The following is a 19,093-nucleotide window of genomic DNA, read 5'->3' as shown; positions in this document are numbered from 1 at the left end:
CATGAATTACCTTATCAGTTACACTGGGTGTTGCCATGTTCTTTTGCTGCTTGGAATTGGTGGGAGCATTTAGGTCACCTTTACTTCTTAAGGTCAAATTCTGAACTTTCGGTATACTAGGTTGAGCTCGACAAACCCTCTGGTGTACCAGAAGGTGATCAGGGACAAAGGTCTGGCTACAGTTTGCACAGGGCACAAGCTGAGCTTGGCTTGAAGCCTCTTGGCTGGACTGTCCAGTTGCAAGGGTCTTGGGCTTCTGTGGGAGGGGCTGGCGGTGCTCTCTAGGGAGCCTGTCATTTTCCATTTTCCACTTTTCCAGGCATTTGGGTTCATGAATAGGAAGGGAAAGGGTGCCAAATTCCCTACCACAAATGTAGCAGATGAGAGTTCTCGGTCTGGCTGGGATACCACTAGAAGCTTTCTTGAAACCAGTAAGACTGTCAGAACTTTTGGGCTTTGTCATTCTAGGACCCTCACCCTTGGGCTTGCAGCTTCTCTGTTGAACAAGGAGACGATCTGTCAAGAACGTGCAGTCACAGGATTTACAGGGCAGCAGCTGAACCTGGGAATTCCGAAATGCTGCCTCATTGGCTGCCTGAAGACTGTAGCCCCCACTGCCACTGATGGGCTGGGGTTTAGAGGGCTCTGGTCTCCTCTGGTGCTTGGGTAACTTGCTGTTTTCAATATGCCACTTCTCCAAGCACTGGGGCTCATGAATGGCAAGTGACTGTGACCCAAATTCTCTGCCACAGATGTAGCATATGTGGAGTCCAGGCCTGCGGGACAGTATCACAGGGGGCTGAGGCTGTCCTTCAGACATCACTCTACTTGACCGTTTTGATAGTATCACTGTTCCAGGTCTATTTTGCTGAGCATTTGCCTTTATGTTTTCACTAGGATTGACAAACTGTACTTCTGGCAAAAGGTTAGAATGGGAGTCACTAGATAGTACAGGTTGGTTGATAAGGAAGGTAGGCTCTTTAGAGTAATAGAAAGTTTGGTGCAGGTTGTTGGAAATCCTCTTCTCTTTTTCTTTTTCCATGAATAAAGAAGGCTTTCTCTAGTGCCTGTCTGATTTCAGGCCAGACTCATTCTGGGCTCCTGCTTAGAATGAAGGGTGGTGAGGTCAGCTGTCCTGGGGTTCCAGGTCATTGCCAAAACCTTGTCCCAAAGACTGTGATTCAGAGCTTCACTGCAAAGCAGCATCTGGAGTGTCAGCAAGTCCTCACTGAACCTCAGCTGTCTCACAGATCTGTAGATTGAAGTGGGGAAATAAATTGAGAAGTTATTACACACACACACACACACACACACTCCTTAGATCATCACCTGTAAAGGGCGAATTTTTTCTTAATTGGCCTTGTATTCTCTTTGGCTAATCAGCCCATGTGATTTGTTCCACAAACATTAAAATAAACGTGAAAAATATCTTTATTTATGAATTGTACTGTTGCCATATTGAAAATATTCTTCTGCCCAAAGGCTGACAAGGCCAGCACACCACTGAGACAGACGGCACAAACCATGATTCTGAGTCCAGGGTGGTGAGGCTGGAGAAGAGGAAAATGTGAACTGGGAAAATTGGATTAATGAATTCAACAGATCATGTAAAAATACATCCTTCCAGAAGAGAAAGTGGATCTAAGGCCCCAGAGAATATCCCCATCTCAGAGATTCCCGGCTTTTAGTGATATGGATCCCTTTGACAGCTACGTAAGCCTATGGGCTTCTGAGGATGCTTTTGAAAATAAAAAAGTAAATTTTTGTGATACCAATTTTGTTGAAATTTGTTAAATATTTTTAGTTGTGATACACATTTTAATTGAAGTGTAGTAGTGCCACAGGCTTATAAGTGTCCATGAAGGCTAAGTGAAGAATCTTGGTGAGATACCTGCCTATCTTCCATGGAATGAAGATGCTCAGATGTTGCTTGATACAGTTTTTTGGTATAAAATTCACTTTCTTGTTTTCAATATGTATGTCTTCAAAGTACTTTTCATAAAAATTGGCCACTGTTTTTCTCAAACCAACCAGAAGAAAGGACTGATAAGATGAAAAAAATGGTGTTATGGGCAGAAGCCTAATTAGTTTTTATTTGTTTCTTTGTTTGGTACCAGGGATTGAACTCAGGACCTTGTGCTTCCAAGGCAGGCAGCAGCACCACTGGGCTAAATCCCCAGCCCCGTAATTAGTTTTTAATCACAGGGAAAGCCATGAGTAAATTTTACCAGGGGTTGACAGCCCCAAGGAACCCCCTTCTGGTTGATAGCCCCAAGGAAGATTGTTTTCAGAAGTCCCAACACCTTGTTCATTTCCTGGATGGCTCAGATCAGGGTTAGAGACTCTAATGCAGGCATGTCCAACCTGCAGCTTGCAGGCTACGTGTGACCCTGGACAGCTACAGTGGAAATGTGGCCTCACACGATCTTAAAATTTCAACATTTTCACATGAATTTTTAGTGATATTTTCTCAACTCAATTGCTAGTGCTTGAGCTGGGGCTGCGCATGTGAGGACAAAATGCTGTATACGGGAGGGTTCAGTGCATGCTGATCCCGACTCCTGTAACCACCACACTCAGTTATTTCAATTGAAACCTGCTTGTACCATGAATTACACGCTCTTGTGCAACTTTAGTGAGTAAAATTTGATCACAATAATTGTATTTCAATCTACCCATGTATGTACATGTGAAAACAGGCATTTAATGTCATTTGGCAGACATGGAAGCTTTCTTAATTTACATGAGGTCAAAGACAATTTCTTTCCACTTAGTGCACCCCAGACAAGCCAAAAGGTTGGATGCTTACTTTTACTAAAGCATCCATTTGGATGGCAGCAGAAATTGCACTTGAAGGGAGAAGAGGCTCTGCACCCCAACACAAACACAAGAACTCATAGAGAGCAAGCACAGCAGTGCTGCTGACATGGAAATGAGACACATCAGACTTACAAGGGATGAAAGGCTGAGATCTTAGCCCAGTGCCTATATTTTGGTGCCAAGAAAAGTTTGAATCTTTGCAGTCCAGAGTATCAAATCAGGTCTGGCAGAGAGAAGGAAGTTATTCTTCATTTTGACATATCCTAAAACAGTGATATTAACACATGTGGCAAAAGAATGTGTTGGCCCCAAGCAGTGGGCAACAAAGAAAGTGAAACTCAGAGAAATTTATCACTTGATCTGTACCCTCCAGAAGAGAAAGTGGATTGAGGGAACATAAGGGATAGAGTAAACATTTCACTAGGTTTTATCAGCACATGGGTAAAATAATTCCCAAGACACTATGCTTCATTGTTCTAGTTTCTTATTCACCAAGGCCCCTTTTTTTTTAAAAAAATTATTTTATTGGTACATTTTAGGCATACAATATAATGACATTCATCATTGGAAATTTACACCTTTACACAATCTCTTGAGGTTCTTATTTTTCCCCCTTCCCCTGCCCTCCCTTCAACCCCTCCATCAAAGACTTTGTTTCCTTTTTTTCATTTTCTCATATTAATTCCATTCCCTTCTTTCCTTTCCCCTACCCCTCCCACTTCCCCTTCCCCTTTGCCCTTTTCTTCCTATTTCACATTATCTATTATACCTTACAGTCCTTATTTACACTTTCAGTTTCTCACACTAGAGAAACTATTCGGTATTTACACATGTGTGTCCTATTTATTTCCCTTAAGAGTATCACCTCAATGTGCATCCATTTAGCTATAAATGTCTCTAATTTCTTATATTTTATGGCTGAGTTTTACAAAAAAAACACATTTTCTTTATCCAGTCTCCAGTTGGTGGCCATTTGGGCTGCTTGCAAGTTTTAGCTATTACAAACTATGCTGCTCTGAATATGGGTGCACATATATCACTGTGGTATGATTCTTTTAATTCTTTGGGGAAGATCCCCAGCAGGGGAATAGCTGGGTCAAATGGGACTTCCAGTCCTAGTTCTTTAAGGTAACCCCATACTGATTTCCACAGTGGTTGCACCAGTCAACACTCTCACCAGCAGTGGAGCAGGGTTTCTCTTTCTCCACAACCCTGCCAGCATTTGTTATTGGTTGATTTCATGATAGCAGTTATTCTTTGTGGGGTGAGGGAGAATCTGAGCTTTCTTTTCATTTGCATCCCTGAAATGACCAGTGATGTTGAACATTTTTTCATGTATTTATTTGCTATTTCTACTTCTTTGTCTGAGAAATGTCTGTTCATTTCAGATGCCCATTTTTGGACTGGATCTTTAAATTTGGGAGGTCTGACTTTTTAAAGTTCTTTATAGATTCTAGGTAGTAGACCTTTGTCTGAGGAAGAACAGGTGAAGATTTTTTCCCACATTATGGATTGTCTCTTCACACTGCTGGTGGTTTCTCTTGCTGTGCAGAAGCTTTTGAATAAGAAGAGATTCCACTTGTTGATTGTTTGTGCTAGTTCACGGGAAACTGAGGTTTTGTCCATGAAATCATTTCCTACACCAATGTTTTCAAGAGTTCTACCTAACCTCTGTTCCAGCCGGTTCAGCGTTTCTGTTTTAATATTTAGATTCTTAATCCATTTTGATTTTAGTTTAGTGTACTGTGGTGAGAGATATAGGTTTAGTTTTAATCTTTGGCAAAGTGAAACTCTATTTTTCCAGCACCATTTATTAAAGAGGCTATCTTTCCTCCAGTGAGGGTGTTTGGCTTCTTTATCGAAGATGAGATGACTGAGTGTGTCTGGAGTCATTTCTGCATCTTCTAATCTGTTCCACTGGTCCTCAGGTCTGTTTATTTGCCAGTACCATGGTGTTTTTATCACAGTAGCTTTGTAGTATAGTTGCAGGTTGGGGATTGTGATACCCCCTGCCATGACTCTGTTAACCTCTGCTTGCTATTCTGAGTCTCTCCTTGTTCCAAATGAATTTTTGGATTGTTTTCTCAAGGTCCGTGAAGTATGCTGCCTGGATTTCATTTGGGATTGCATTGATCTATATAGCAATTTTGGAAGTATGGACATTTTCACTATATTGATTCTTCCTACCCAGGAGCAAGGGATGTCTTTCCATTTTCTGATATCATCTTCATTGTCTCTTTTCAGAGTGCTACAATTTTCAGAGAAGAGGTTTTTGATTTCTTTGGTTAGGTTGATTCCTAGGTATTTCAGTTTTTTGCATGCTATTGTGCAAGTAATTGTTTGCCCAATTTCTCTCTCAGTGAATCTATTGTTTGTGTAAGGGAAAGCTACTAATTTTTGTGTGTTGACCTTGTATCCAACTACTTTACTGAATTTGGTTATTAATTCTAGAAGACTTTTGGTGGAGTTCTTGGGGTCTTCTATATAGTGTCATGTTATCTGCAAGCAATGACAATTTGACTTCTTCCTTTCCTATCTTTATTCCTCTTATTTCTTTCTCTTGTCTAATTGCTGTGGCTAAAGTTTCCAAAACTATATTGGACAAGAGTGGTGATAGTGGACATCCTTGTCTTGTTCCTGATTTTAGTGTGAAGGATTTCAGTTTTTGACCATTTAGCATGATATTGGCTGTTGTTTTGTCATAGATGGCTTTTATCAGATTGAGGTAGAGACTATGTATTCCAATTTTTTGTAGGGTTTTTATCAAAAATGTGTGTTGGATTTTGTCAAATGCTTTTTCTGCATCTATGGAGATAATCATATGGTTTTTTCCTTGGCTCTATTGATACAGCGTATTACATTGATTGACTTGCATATGTTAAACCATCCCTGCATCCCTGGGATGAATCCCACTTGGTCAGGTTGTATGATCTTCTTGATGATCTGAATTCTATTTGCCATTATCTTATTAAGGATTTTTGCATGTATGATCATTATTGAGTTTGGCCTATAGTTCTCTTTTTCAGTTGGGTTTTTCTCTGCTTTGGGGATGAAGGTGATACTTGCTTCCAGGAATGAATTCTGGAGTATTGCTTCCCTTTTAATTTCATTAAAGAGTTTAAATAGTAGTGGCAGTAGTTGCTCTCTAAATGTCTTGTAGAATTCGGTACTGAAGCTATCAGAATCTAGGCTTTTCTTAGTTGATACGTTTTTAATTATGTTTTTAATTTCGTTGGTTGATATTGGGTTGTTCAGAATTTTTAGGTCTTCTTCATTCAACTTTGGTAATTCATATGTATCTAGGAATCTGTCCATTTCTTCTGTTTTCCATCTTATTGGCATATAGGTTCTGGAAGTAGGTATTGATGATCCTCTGGATTTCTGCTGGGTCTGTTGTAATTTCACCCTTTTCATTCCTAAGTGCATGGATTTGGGCCTTTTCTTTCCTTTTTCTGAAAAGTTTGGCTAAGGGTTTGTCAAGTTTGTTTATTCTTTCGAAGAACCTACTCTTGGCTTCATTGATTTTTTTGTATCATTCTCTTCATCTCCATTGATTTCTGCCCTGATCTTTATAATTTCCTCCTTTCTATGAGCTTTGGGTTTGTCCTGCTCTTCTTTTTCTAGAAGCTTGAGGTTCAACATCAGGTTATTTAATTGGGCTCACTCTATTTTCCTAATATGAGTATTCACTGTGATTTTCCCTTGTAAGACTCCTTTCATTACGTCCCATAGATTCCGATATGTTGTATTGTCATTGTGATTTAATTGAAGGCACTATCTGATTTCTTCTTTAATTTTCTCTGTGACCCATTGGTTATTCAGAAGTATGTTGTTCAATTTCCATGTGTTTATGAAGTTTTGGGGGTTTCTTTTGCTACTGATATCCAATTTCATCACACTATGGCCTGATAATATACAGGGGATAACTTCAATTCCTTTGCACTTAAACACATTCTTTTAGTGAGTATGTAGTCTATTTTGGAAAACGAACTGTGTGCAGCTGAAAAGAATGTGTATTCTGATTTTGTGGGATGAAACACTCTGTAAACATCTCTTAAGTTCATTTGTTCGAGTTCGAGTGATTTCTAGTGTTTCATTACTTATTTTTTGTCTTGTTGATCTATCTATTTGTGACAGTGGGGTACTGAGATTCCCCCACTACTATTGTACTAGTGCATATATGACTTTTCATGTCTGTTGGTATTTGTTTTATATAGTTGGGTGCAGTAGCATTTGGTGCATATATATTTATGATTGTCATCTCTTCCTCTTGGATTGTCCCCTTTACAAGGATGTAGTGTCCTTCTTTGTCTCTCTTAATCAGTGTTGGTTTGAAATCCACTTGATCTGCAAAGAGGATAGCTACTCCTGCTTTTTTGGTGGGGGGAGTTCCTGTCACATGGAGTATTGCTTTCCACCCTTTAACTTTCAGTCTATGAATTTTCTTTTTGAATTAAGCATATTTCTTGTATGCAGCATATTGTTGGATTTTGCTTCTTGACCCATTCTGCCAGTCTATTTCTTTTGATTGGTGAATTGAGATCATTAACATTGATGGTTATAACTGATATGTATGGAGTTATCATTTTCATGACTTTTTCTTTTTGTTGGATTCTCCCCCTTTACATTTAATTTCTTGTCATGCCCAATAGATTTATTCTGCTGTGCTTCCTCTGGTTGTGATTCTCATTGTCTTTTCCTAGGATATTATCTAAAAGTTTTTGGTGTGCGGGTTTGGTATTCATGAGTTTCCTAAGGTGCTCTTTGTGATGAAAGTATCTTATTTCTCCATCAATTTTGAAAGATAGTTTTGCAGGGTACATCAATCTGGGATGGAGGCTGTTTTCCTGTAGGGCTTGAAATACATCGCTCCAAGCTCTTCTTGCCTTGAGGGTTTGTGTTGAGAAGTCTGTTGTGATTCTGATGGGCTTTCCTTTGTATGTGATTTGTTTCTTTTCTCTAACTGCATGTAGAATTTTGTTCTTCTGTTGGGTTTCTGGAATCTTAGCCTATATGCCTATGTGTAGATTTTTTTTGATCAAGGCTATTTAGAGTCCTATCTGCCTCACTTATCTGTATGGGAAGTTCTTTTCCCCTGCTTGGGAAGTGTTCTGTCATTACTTCCTTGAACAGTTTTTTTATGTCATCTGCACTCTCTCCTGTTTCTTCGTTGACTCCAGTCAGTCTTATGCTATTCTTGTTTGCATCATCTAGCAGCTGCTGGATTGATTTCTTGTGGTCCCTTACAATTTTGAAGCAATTTTCCTTTTCCTGGTCATTAATTGGAATCTTACCTTCTATATCTGAAATTCTGCTCTCACATTGTCTCATTCTGCTGTGTAGACTTTCAATGGAGTTTTTAATCTCCTGGAAATCTGTTTGTATCTGTTTTATGGATTCCATTTGTTTCCTATGTTGGGATTCCATCATGTTCCTCAGCTCCTTTATTTTTTTTTATCTTTGTCCTCTCTGGATTTATTAATCATGTCTTGCACTATGGGCACAATGTCTGCTGTTATCTGAGAAATTATTTCTGATTTCACTTTTTCTAGGTACTCTTTTGTTGCCCGTTTAGGGAATCCAATTTTTTGAATATCAGAGTGTTTCATCTCCTTTTCCTTTGGGGTTGCTGTACATGATATGGAAGTCTGGTTTTGAGTCTTGTTTACGTGTCTTATCATTTTGATGGGATGGGGGGGGTCCTGTTGGCTCCAGCACAGCTCACTTTCTATGGGCTGGGAATAGTGGAATGGCAGCCTGGAAGCCCCTTCCTCTGGGCTTGGAGTGGTAGGACAGCAGCTGGGAAGCCCCTTCTCCTGGGATGGGAGTGGTGGAACAGGGGCCCAGAAGCCCCTTCCTCTAGGCTAGGAGTGGTGGAACCCATGAAGGCCCTTTTAATTTGGCTTCCCTTTTTCCCTGATACCAGAAAGTTACAAACACTAAACATACTGAAGAAAACAGATTAGAAAAATCAATGCAATCAAATAACCTCCTTTCCACTAAGCTCTCTCTTTCACAAGCACACATGCACATAGTCAGTGCTGTTCCCAGATTAGCACCCTGACAGAGGCCTGTGACTGGCCACCAAAACTCCTCCATCTTCATCTAATGAGGCAAAAAGTAAAATCTATGTGCCACATACTGCACTAAATTTTTATATACATAATATCAATTAATTCTCATAATACGAGGAAGCAGGTATTATTATTTCAATTTTATAAACAAATTGTGACTCAGGAAAGTAAGTTTCCCAAGATACTCTAAATGACAGAACTGGAATCAATTCCAGTTCTCTTTGGCTCCAATATGTGTTTCCTTCCATTATTCATTCCACTTAAATTCCACCAGCAGGGCTTCTTCTGTTTAGTTTTTAAACCTGTTTTAATGTACTATTCATATGCCTTCTGGGAAGGTAACAAAGCTCTCACCAGCCTTTGTGCTCCCTTCTAGGAGAAGCAAGAGGCAGAAAGGAGGAGGGAGTAGACAGCACAGATGGAAAAAAAAAGAGAAAGGATTGAGGCTTCTGAAGACAAGGTTTTTTCCTATGTAATGGATCATTTCATTTTGCTACATATGTGGTTTGCTAGATGAAGTTGTTTTCCTCAATAAAATGCAGTACAGATCCTTTTCCTGATCTCACCAACATCTTAAGAAAAGTGGACATAACCAGATAGGGGGGAGGATTAGTGAGGCAGAGTGGGGTCATTTGTCTTTACAGTAGATGCAGGGCAAGCGTAAAAGCTTCCCAAGGTGGCCAGGTAGTGCTCACTTTGCAACCAAGGCTCCATTTGGATTAGGGGCAGGTCTTTATTGCACACAGTGCCTGTGTATTGAAAACATTCTCTGCAGCAAATGTGACAGAACATTTTAAAATTCCATTTGAGTCTTCATTTTGTCTTTTTCTACTATCCCATTCCTCCTGAAATTTATATCATCATGATATAAGGAATCGAAGAATAAAAGATGAGGTAGTGAGTGAAATTTTTGTAAGCTGTTATATCTGATGGAGAAATTTATGATGTTTCTTCCAGTGGTTTTCCTCAGGCAATGTGCCATGGCACAGCACGGTCAGTTGCTCTATTCTATAACTTAGTTCTGAAAGAAATAGTGTGGGAAAATACTAAATACATATACTTAAAACACTTAAGAAATTGGCCTGTCCCCTAGACACATTGTAAAGCAATGTTGCTCGTTTACAAGGAGAACCACTTTGCAAAGCTAGCCAGCCTCACTCCAAGTATCTGTGCAGAAATGTTCACTCAGTTGGCCTGAATGCTTTATTTTGACCATTTTTGCACATTGGACATTTAAAGAATGTCTTGAAAGGCTCACATTTTATCAATATGATGCCTTTTTTCCATTCCTTTTGGGGTTCATGGGAAGGGAAAGGCAAATTCACCAAGATGAATGTAATAACTATGTAAATCCAAAACCCATTTTGGCAGTAAGTCTTTTTTTTTTTTTTTTTAAAGAGAAAGGAAAGAATACACCAAAAGTGTGATTAAACCTTTTAAGAAATATTTGAGGCCTTTAAAATAAAATAAATACAATTGGTACATGACATGGCTCCTTTTTTGTTAGTGTGGAATTCAAGAATTAAGAATTCTTTTTAAATAGAAGAATCAGAAAAAGTTGAAATAAATAGTGCTTTGTTTTCAATATTCTTTTTTCACCCCATTCAGCAGCTTCACTTTCTCCAGCCTGGTATCCTCATACACTCTCTGGTCTTTCTTACCAATGAAATCTTCCAGAAAAGAGATGATAGATTCATTCTTTCCAGGGTTTATGAGCAATGATTCCCTCCCAGAGTCTGGTGGAGATAGTTTCCTACCGATAGTTATTCTGCCCAATTTCCTCAAATTAACACAGCCCTAAGTTTTAGCTGGGCACTTGTTTCCCAACTAAAATCTGCCAGTTCCTTTGTAGCTAATGTAAGTACTGGTGAGACTTGTAAGATGTTCTTGAAAAGTGGGGCACAACCAACTTCTCTCCCTTTTCTTCATACTGATGCTTAGAGCACAGAGGGGGAGCAGCCATCTCAGAACACATTATATCCATGTAACCCTAACATGACAGGGCAGAGACCCTGACAGTTTGGGCTCCTGACAAATGCGAAGGTCACTATATGAGCTCCAGAGTACCTTGGATTTTATTCACATAAGAGAAATGTCTGTTTGTATTTCATCTATTTATTAGAGGTCACTTACATGAAAACCCAATACTAAATGAGATTAAACTATGTTGTATTAATGCTCTTTGTTTTAGCACAAAATGAATTCTAACAGTAATATCGCAAATGTCAAGATCTTCCTTTTTAAAAGATCAGTTTTTTTAAAAATTTAGGGTGGTATATGTTTGGGGCAAACTATCGTATTGAAATATATAGTTTTCTCTGAAAATAAAATACTCGAGATTATAAATACTGAAACAATGGTTCTTACGGAATTGATTCACAACACTTCTCTTCTTAGAGATATTTTTCAAAAAATATTTAATGACGTTTTTCTTTAAGAAAATAAAAACTCTTTTTACCCATGGGCTTTATAAAGAACTAGGAAGGGCTACTGCTGCCCCAGTAATTAACTCAGTGTGGAGAGACTCTCACCTGCCCTCTGCATTCAACTTCCTGATGCCTCAGTGAGACTCTGCACACAGTGAGACTCCACCACTGTGCTCTGCCAATGCCAGCCTTGGAGGCAGCATGTGGACAGGAGGGAGATTAGGGATCACTTCCGGTTGAAGACTTCCTCCTACTTGTGGGCACCATGAACATCACTCTAGGAGCCCTCTTTATCCCTGCAGCAGCTGCTCTTTGCTGTAGCAGCAGCTGAGTTCCCTTTACAGTTTTTCCAACACTCTTAAAAGCAGACACATGGAGGGCAGGGGATTTAGCTCAGTGGTTCTGCTGCCTGCCTCTCAAGTGGCAAGGTCTAGAATTCGATCCCTGGTACCAAAAACAATAAAAGCAGACTCATGGACTCTCCCCCATCAGACACCCTCCTCAGCCTACCTCAGCTTCTCCTTAGGATCTGGCCTTTAGATCTGATTTTCAACTCTACCTGTGGCTCTTCTAAGTTTTAATAATTAAGCCCCTTTCCTTCGATCCTTCAGTCCTAGGGGATTGGAGCAGTCACGTCCCTTTGGTGCTTTTTAAAAATCCTGTTAGTTATTTAGGTAACGACTTCATTCCTAGTTAATAGCACTGTTGATTATATTCTCTTTGTTTAAATAACTGGTATTGTTTCTGTCTTCTGACAGATACAATCAAATGCAGAATATAAGTAATAAAACTCTGTGGTATTCAAGCTGCATATTGTTTTACTATTGCAATAAATATAAATGCCAAGGAATTTTCTTATAGGATCTGAGAAAATAAGATATTTACCTTTATGTTCACAACTCATTCAGCCACAAAAATAACATATTTTTTTAAGGTTTACACCATCACTATACTCTCAGAACTGGAAAATACTGCTTTTCTATTTGCCACTTACTTAACTAAATTATAAGGGGAAACCTGCCATTTTAAGCATATTTCTATTTTCCCTAATTTTATATGAAACTCTTTCTCTGCTGATTACTCAACCACAAGTCACTGTTGTTATAGAGGGTGATGAAGTACTGCAGTCCTGCTCACAGAACAGCAGTGCCCTGCAGGGTTTGGGGAATGGCCCAGTTCACACTGGCTGGTTGTCTAAACTAATTTCTGGGTCGTACTCTTCAGCACATCTGATGTGAGTGGACAAAAGGCCATGTGAGAACAACTGGAACAGTGTTTGAAAAGTAAAAAATAGAAACACTTTTAGAAAAGCCATTTAGCCTGAAGCATGGCTTTGAGGGAATATTGCCATTCCCAGACTGATTTTGAGTAGCTAATAAAAATTTCCCTTTCTTTTTCCCTCCTTCCTAGTAAAAAAATTACAAACCAAGAAAAGTTGTTTCACTCAAGCTAACTATCAAATGTGGACATAATAGTCTATGGTGTTAGAAAATCTATGGAAACAAAAAAAACCCTTCTAAATAGAGTCTTCTGCAAGGACACTTTCTGTCATTGAGGATCATAATATCACCCTACGAAAGCTATTGTTAGAGCAGGCCTATACTTTTCATTCTATTTTGAGTATCTAAATCACAGAGTACCCAAGAGTTATGAATGCCACACAGGTATGACCACGTAATTATTATGTTGACAATTGGAGTGGTGGAGAACTGGTTATGGAAACCATCAGTATAATCTCACTAGAGGCCTATAATGTATAGAACTTCAAAGGATAGGCAAAAAGAAAAAAAGAAGATGGTGGAAGATTGAGGAGTCAGTGGAATCAGGCTATTGAGTAACAAGTGTTAAAGGAATTTATTAACCACATTTTTTCATATTTAGGATAATTCTACCCAAGGTATTGGCTCGTAGGCCAAATATAGCCTATAGAGCCTACATTGCCATGTGGCAACATCCAACATAAGCTCAGGCTGTGCCTAAAAAAATAGACATGTAGACCAATGGAATAGAACAGGAGACACTGAAACAAACCTGTGCAATACTACAGCTATCTGAGTTTTGACAGCAAAAAAAACTTACGTTGGAGAAAAGACAGCTTCTTTAACAAATGGTTCTGGGAAAATTGGGCATCCACATGCAAAAGATTGAAACTAGATTCCTATCTCTCATTCTGTAATAAAATAAAATGAAAATGAATCAAGGATCTAGATATAAGACTGGAAACTTTGAAACTACTAGAAGAAAACAGGAGAAGCACTTTGAACCTACAGGCACAAGTGAAGACTTCCTGAACAGGACTCCAAAAAACACAGGAAAAAAAATATCAAGAATCAATAAATCAGACTATATCAAATTAAAAAGCTTACACACAGCAAAAGTAACAGTCAACAGACTGAAAAGACAACCTAAAAAATGGGAGAAAATTTTTGTTAGCTACCCTTTTGATAGAGAATATCCAGAATACATAAAGAGCTCAACAAACTAACACCAAAAAATATCCAATTAATAAGTGGGCAAATGAGTTGAACAGACATGTTTCAAAAGAAGTATCACTAATAGTCAATACCCATAAGACATATTCAAACTTCTCAACGATTAATAAAATGCAAATAGAAACCACACTGAGGGCTGGGGATTTAGCTCAGTGGTGCTGTGCCTGCCTCACAAGCACAAGGTCCTGAGTTCGATCCTTGGTACCAAAAAACCCCCGACAACAACAACAAAACCCCCAAAAAACCACATTGAGATTCCATCACATCCCTGTCAGAATGGCTATTATTAAGAACACACACACACACACACACACACACACACACACACACACACGCTGGTGAAGATGCAGAGATGCAGGAGAAATCTTCTACACTGTTGGTGAAAATGAAACTACTGCAGCCACTACGGAAATCAGAAGAGAATCCTTAAAAAGCCTAAAAATAGGAATACCATTCAATCCAGCTATACAACTCTTTTGTATATTCCTAAAAGATTTAAAGACTACAGAATTAAAGACCAAAGAAAATGTAGTATATACACAGAATGGAATATCACTCAGCCATAAGCTTTTCTGTAGATGAACAACAGACTCACTGAGAGAGAAATAGGGCAAACAATTACTTTTACAATAGCATCCAAAAAACTGAAATACCTAGGAATCAACCTAACAGAAATCAAAGACCTCTTCTCTGAAAACTATAGCACTCTGAAAGGAGAGAATGAAGATGATATCAGAAAATGGAAAGACATCCCCTGCTCCTGGGTAGGAAGGATCAACATAGTGAAAATGCTCATACTTCCAAAACTGCTACATAGATCAATGCAATCCCAATTGAAATCCCAGCACCATACTTCATGGACCTTGAGAAAACAATCCAAAAATTCATTTGGAACAAGAAGAGACCCAGAATAGCAAAAGAAATTCTAGGTAACAGAGTCATGGCAGGGAGTATCATAGCCCCCAACTTGAAACTATACTACAAAGCTACTGTGATAAAAACAGCATGGTATTGGCAAAGAAACAGACCTGAGGACCAGTGGAACAGATTAGAAGATGCAGAAACAACTCCAGCTACACTCAGCTACCTCATCTTTGACAAAGGAGCCAAATACCCTCACTGGAGAAAAGATAGCCTCTTTAATAAATGGTGCTTGAAAAATAGGGTTTCATCTTACCAAAGATTAAAACTAAACCTATATCTCTCACCATGCACTAAACTAAAATTGAAATGGATGAAAGATCTAAATATTAAAACAGAAATGCTGAACCGGCTGGAACAAAGGTTAGGTAGAACTCTTGAAGACATTGGTGTAGGAAAAGACTTTATGAACAAAACCTCAGTTGCCCATGAAGTAGCACAATCAACAACTGGAATCTCTTGTTATTAAAAAGCTTCTGCACAGCAAGCAAAACCATGAGCAGTGTGAAGAGACAACTCACAATGTGGAAAAAAATCTTCACCTGCTGTTCCTCAAAGGTCTACTATCTCGAATCTATAAAGAACTTAAAAAAAATCAGACCTCCCAAATTTAAAGACCCAATCCAAAAATGGGCATGTGAAATGAACAGACATTTCTCAGAAAAAGTAGAAATAGCAAATAAACATATGAAAAAGTGCAACATCACTGGTCATTTGAGAGATGCAAATGAAAAGAATGCTGAGATTCCACCTCACCCCAGAAAGAATGACTGTTATCATGAAATCAATCACTAACAAATGTTGGTGGGACTATGTGGAAAGAGGAACACTGCTCCACTGTTGGTGGGAGTGTAGACTGGTGCAACCACTGTGGAAATCAGTATGGAGACACCTCAAAGAACTAGGACTGGAAGTCCCATTTGACCCAGCTATTCCCCTGCTGGGGATCTTCCCCAAAGAATTAAAAGAATCATACCACAGTGATATATGTGCACCCGTGTTCATAGCAGCACAGTTTGTAATCGGTAAAACTTGGAAACAGCCCAAATTCCCATCTACTGGAGACTGGATAAAGAAAATGTGTTTTTTTTTTTGTTTTTTTTAAATCGAGTACTACTCAGCCATAAAAGAAATTAGAGATATTTATAGCTAAATGGATGCACACTGGGGCAATATTCCTAAGTGAAATAAATAAGACACATGTGTGAATACCGAATAGTTTCTCTAGTGTGAGAAACTGAAAGTGTAAATAAGGACTATAAGGTATAATAGATAATGTGAAATAGGAAGAAAAGGGGCAAAGGGGAAGGGGAAGTGGGAGGGGTAGGAAAAAGGAAAGAAGGTAATGGAATCAATATGAGAAAATGAAAAAAATGGAAAAAAGTCTTTAAATAGACAGGGATGGAGGGGTTGAAGGGAGGGCAGGGGAAGAGGGAAAAATAAGAACTATGAGAGATTATGTAAAGGTGCAAATTTCCAATGATGAATGTCATTATGTTGTATACCTAAAATGTACCAATAAAATAATATTTTAAAAAGTTAAGTGTCATATGTTTCATATGAGCAATCAAAAGAAGAGATGACAGGAAAGTGGAAAGTAGAATATTAGGGTTGAGGAAGGAGATCAGAAGCAGGGGATGAAGAGAGAAGAGGCTAATGGGGATGAAAATAATAAAAATGTCTTATATGCATGTGCCACTATACCAAAACAATCTAATTATTTTGTATTACTAAATGCATTAATAAAATAATATGTCAAAAAAGCTGTACAATAGAGGGATAGGGCTAAAAACAAACCAAAAAAGGCCGATCTCCAAAGTTTTTCACCAATCTGATTCATTCATTTATAGTTCATGCTTTATCTTCAGGGGCATTTGAGTTTGTGACCACTTTGATCCTTGCTTGAAACTGTTCCTTTCACACATTTTTCTTCTTAATTAAATATTTGATAATCCCTTAAAGGAACTGGGAATCCCAGCTCTTCAGAAACTGGAAAGTTATCCTATCTTTTTTTGGAAGATATTACTGAAAAACACAGCATATTCACTGTGAAAATTTAGAAAGGAACCTTTCTAATGAAAATAAAGTAAGGTTGAAATACAAGGAGGGAGGAAAATTCCAAGAAAAAAAGAAATAATCGGTGACTTAAGAGGAAATGTTCAAAGTTATTGGAGCATCATAACAGATGATGCTTGTAATTTCAAATAGAAGAAAAAAAATGCTTCCAGTGTTTAGAACATCCATACGAGACATCACAGAAGAAGAAAAAGGAAAACACAAAAATGTGTTTTGCAGGTCATCTGCATATTTTTGATGGCATTCGTGTAATTATTTATCAGTTGATATAATACGAGCAATTATTGTATCACAGCCAGTGGACTTACTTTACCACTGAATGACTCTCCAGATAAGAAATTCTAGATGTTTTCTATCATTTGTAAATAATCAATTAAAAGATTATAAATAAGCTATTAACAATACAAAGAATTGTTAGATTTTCAAGATTTGGTATGGAAGTACTTCCTTAGAGAACTATATTTCCTCATGGGGATTCAAGAATTTGGTGCACTTTTTCTTTCTGCCAAGCTGACCATTTTTGTCAAAAAGTACCTATAAAATATTTTGAGCTGAAAATGTATAAGAATAGTACAGCAACTCCATCTTTACCTAGAGTGAGATCTCCTGAATACAGCAAGTATCTAAAATTGGTGTATTATAATGAAAAAATTGGGTGAAATTAGATTTTCATGGTTTAGTATTAAAATTTAAAATTTCAAATAAATGTGTTTACTAGACCATTATGTGATACCTTGCACAGAGTCCCTGCTGTCTGCATTTCTTGGTTTACTGTCACTCAGTGTAACACTGTCAGCACAGACTCTCAAGCATCTGAGGGGTGGTCACTGGACAAGCGGGCCCAGCTGCAAGCAAACACAGTGAAGAACAGAGCTGCTTTGAAGGGAGCTGCTTGGCCAGGAGAGACTGGCATAAGGAAAGTGGAACTCACCTCTACCCACACTCACCCTGCAAACATCTCAAAGTTGTGCCTTAGTGCTATCAACCTCCAGGAGGTCAAGGCCTCCTGCAGTCTGGCTGACTTTTAAACTGATCATTATTATTGTTCATTACAGATATCAACACCCTTTGTTAATAATGCTCCTTTTACCCAAAGCTGTATCTGAGGACAATCCCTGGTTAGGAAGTAAAAAATAGAGCAGGGCCCATAAGGCAGGCTGGCTTTCTGGTGTGTGTGTATAAATGAATGCACTTCTATATTCTGGTTAAGTCGCTGTGACTTCCCTGGTGGTGACTCTAGAGACTTGGCAGTTTATATATGCCACAAGCAATGGCATTTCGTTTTTGATTTGTTTTCTTTTGGTACTGGGTATTGAACTAAGGACCTCGTACTTGCAAGGCAGGCGCGGTGCCACTGAGCTAAATCTCCGGCCTGCTATTTTTTTTTTTTGGTACCGGGGATTGAACTGGGGTCCTTCTGCAGGCGGCGGAACCACTGAGCTAAATCCTCAGCCCAACTATTTCTTAACCTGGGCTTTTTGTTGCTGTTCTCCCCATATTTATCATCCTTCTGCATAAATAAGTCATCAAAAAGCTATTGTCAGTCCAGTTGACATTGATGACTCTTACAAGCAATGCTTTACAGGCCATATCATTAGAGTCCATTCATGACTCAGAATCCTCAGCATTACATCTTTTCCTTTTGCAAGAGAGATTGCACAGAAAAGATAAACATTAGAATGACTCTCCCCACGTCTAGGAGGAACTTACTCATTCTGTGTCCTGGGACCCCAAGTAAAACATGAAATGTGGTGACAGCTCTTTATTTAAAAACTTCCATAGCTTATAATTTAACTATTTTGTGGTTTAAAATTTGAAATTAAAAAAACCTCATTTTACTCCATGTCCAATTACTACCAAACAGCATGGAAGTCAGTAAGAGTATCAGCTGCCAGTCGTTTTCCTATAGTAACCGAAAAGAAGAACCCTGTGTCTATTTCAAGTCACATTTAAGATTAGAAAGATTAGGATATTTGATTGGAAGAATTCAATTACAAATCAGTGCTGTGGCTACTGATTTTTCCTACCTTTCTTGTGTTTCCAAGGGACTCTTTCTGCATTTTGTTTTCTATGTTACATCGTTTCATTGTTTCCACTAGCTCCACCTTAAACCTTCCACAGCCCAACACAAATGAAAAAACACCGTTAGGAAGAGAATGAAGAATAAAGCATCCCATAGTTGACTCTACTGCTAATTTGCCCTGGATTTTCCATTTTTCTGGAGAGATAAAGACAATGGTAACCAGCTCACCACAGAAGTGTATGGTTTGCATATTAACTCATT

At 38.5% G+C, this 19,093-nt stretch overlaps 1 protein-coding gene across 1 annotated transcript in view; it reads right to left on the bottom strand.

Moving 5' to 3' along the window:
- Znf475 (zinc finger protein 475) overlaps window positions 1–19,093 on the bottom strand; it is a 100,403-nt gene that overhangs the window by 66,942 nt on the left and 14,368 nt on the right. The window contains exon 2 of the mRNA XM_087180505.1: window positions 11–1,252. Coding sequence (XP_087036631.1) covers window positions 11–1,042 — 1,032 coding nt within the window. The 5' untranslated portion in view covers window positions 1,043–1,252. The remainder of the gene's footprint in view (window positions 1–10; window positions 1,253–19,093) is intronic.

Source organism: Heterocephalus glaber, unplaced genomic scaffold (genome assembly GCF_053883595.1).
Source record: "Heterocephalus glaber isolate CG9 unplaced genomic scaffold, H.glaber_assembly_v1.0 deba00001463, whole genome shotgun sequence".
Classification (NCBI taxonomy): domain Eukaryota; kingdom Metazoa; phylum Chordata; class Mammalia; order Rodentia; family Bathyergidae; genus Heterocephalus; species Heterocephalus glaber.
The sequence above is the reverse complement of the archived record's forward strand: the minus strand, read 5'-3'. Positions and strand labels throughout refer to the sequence as shown.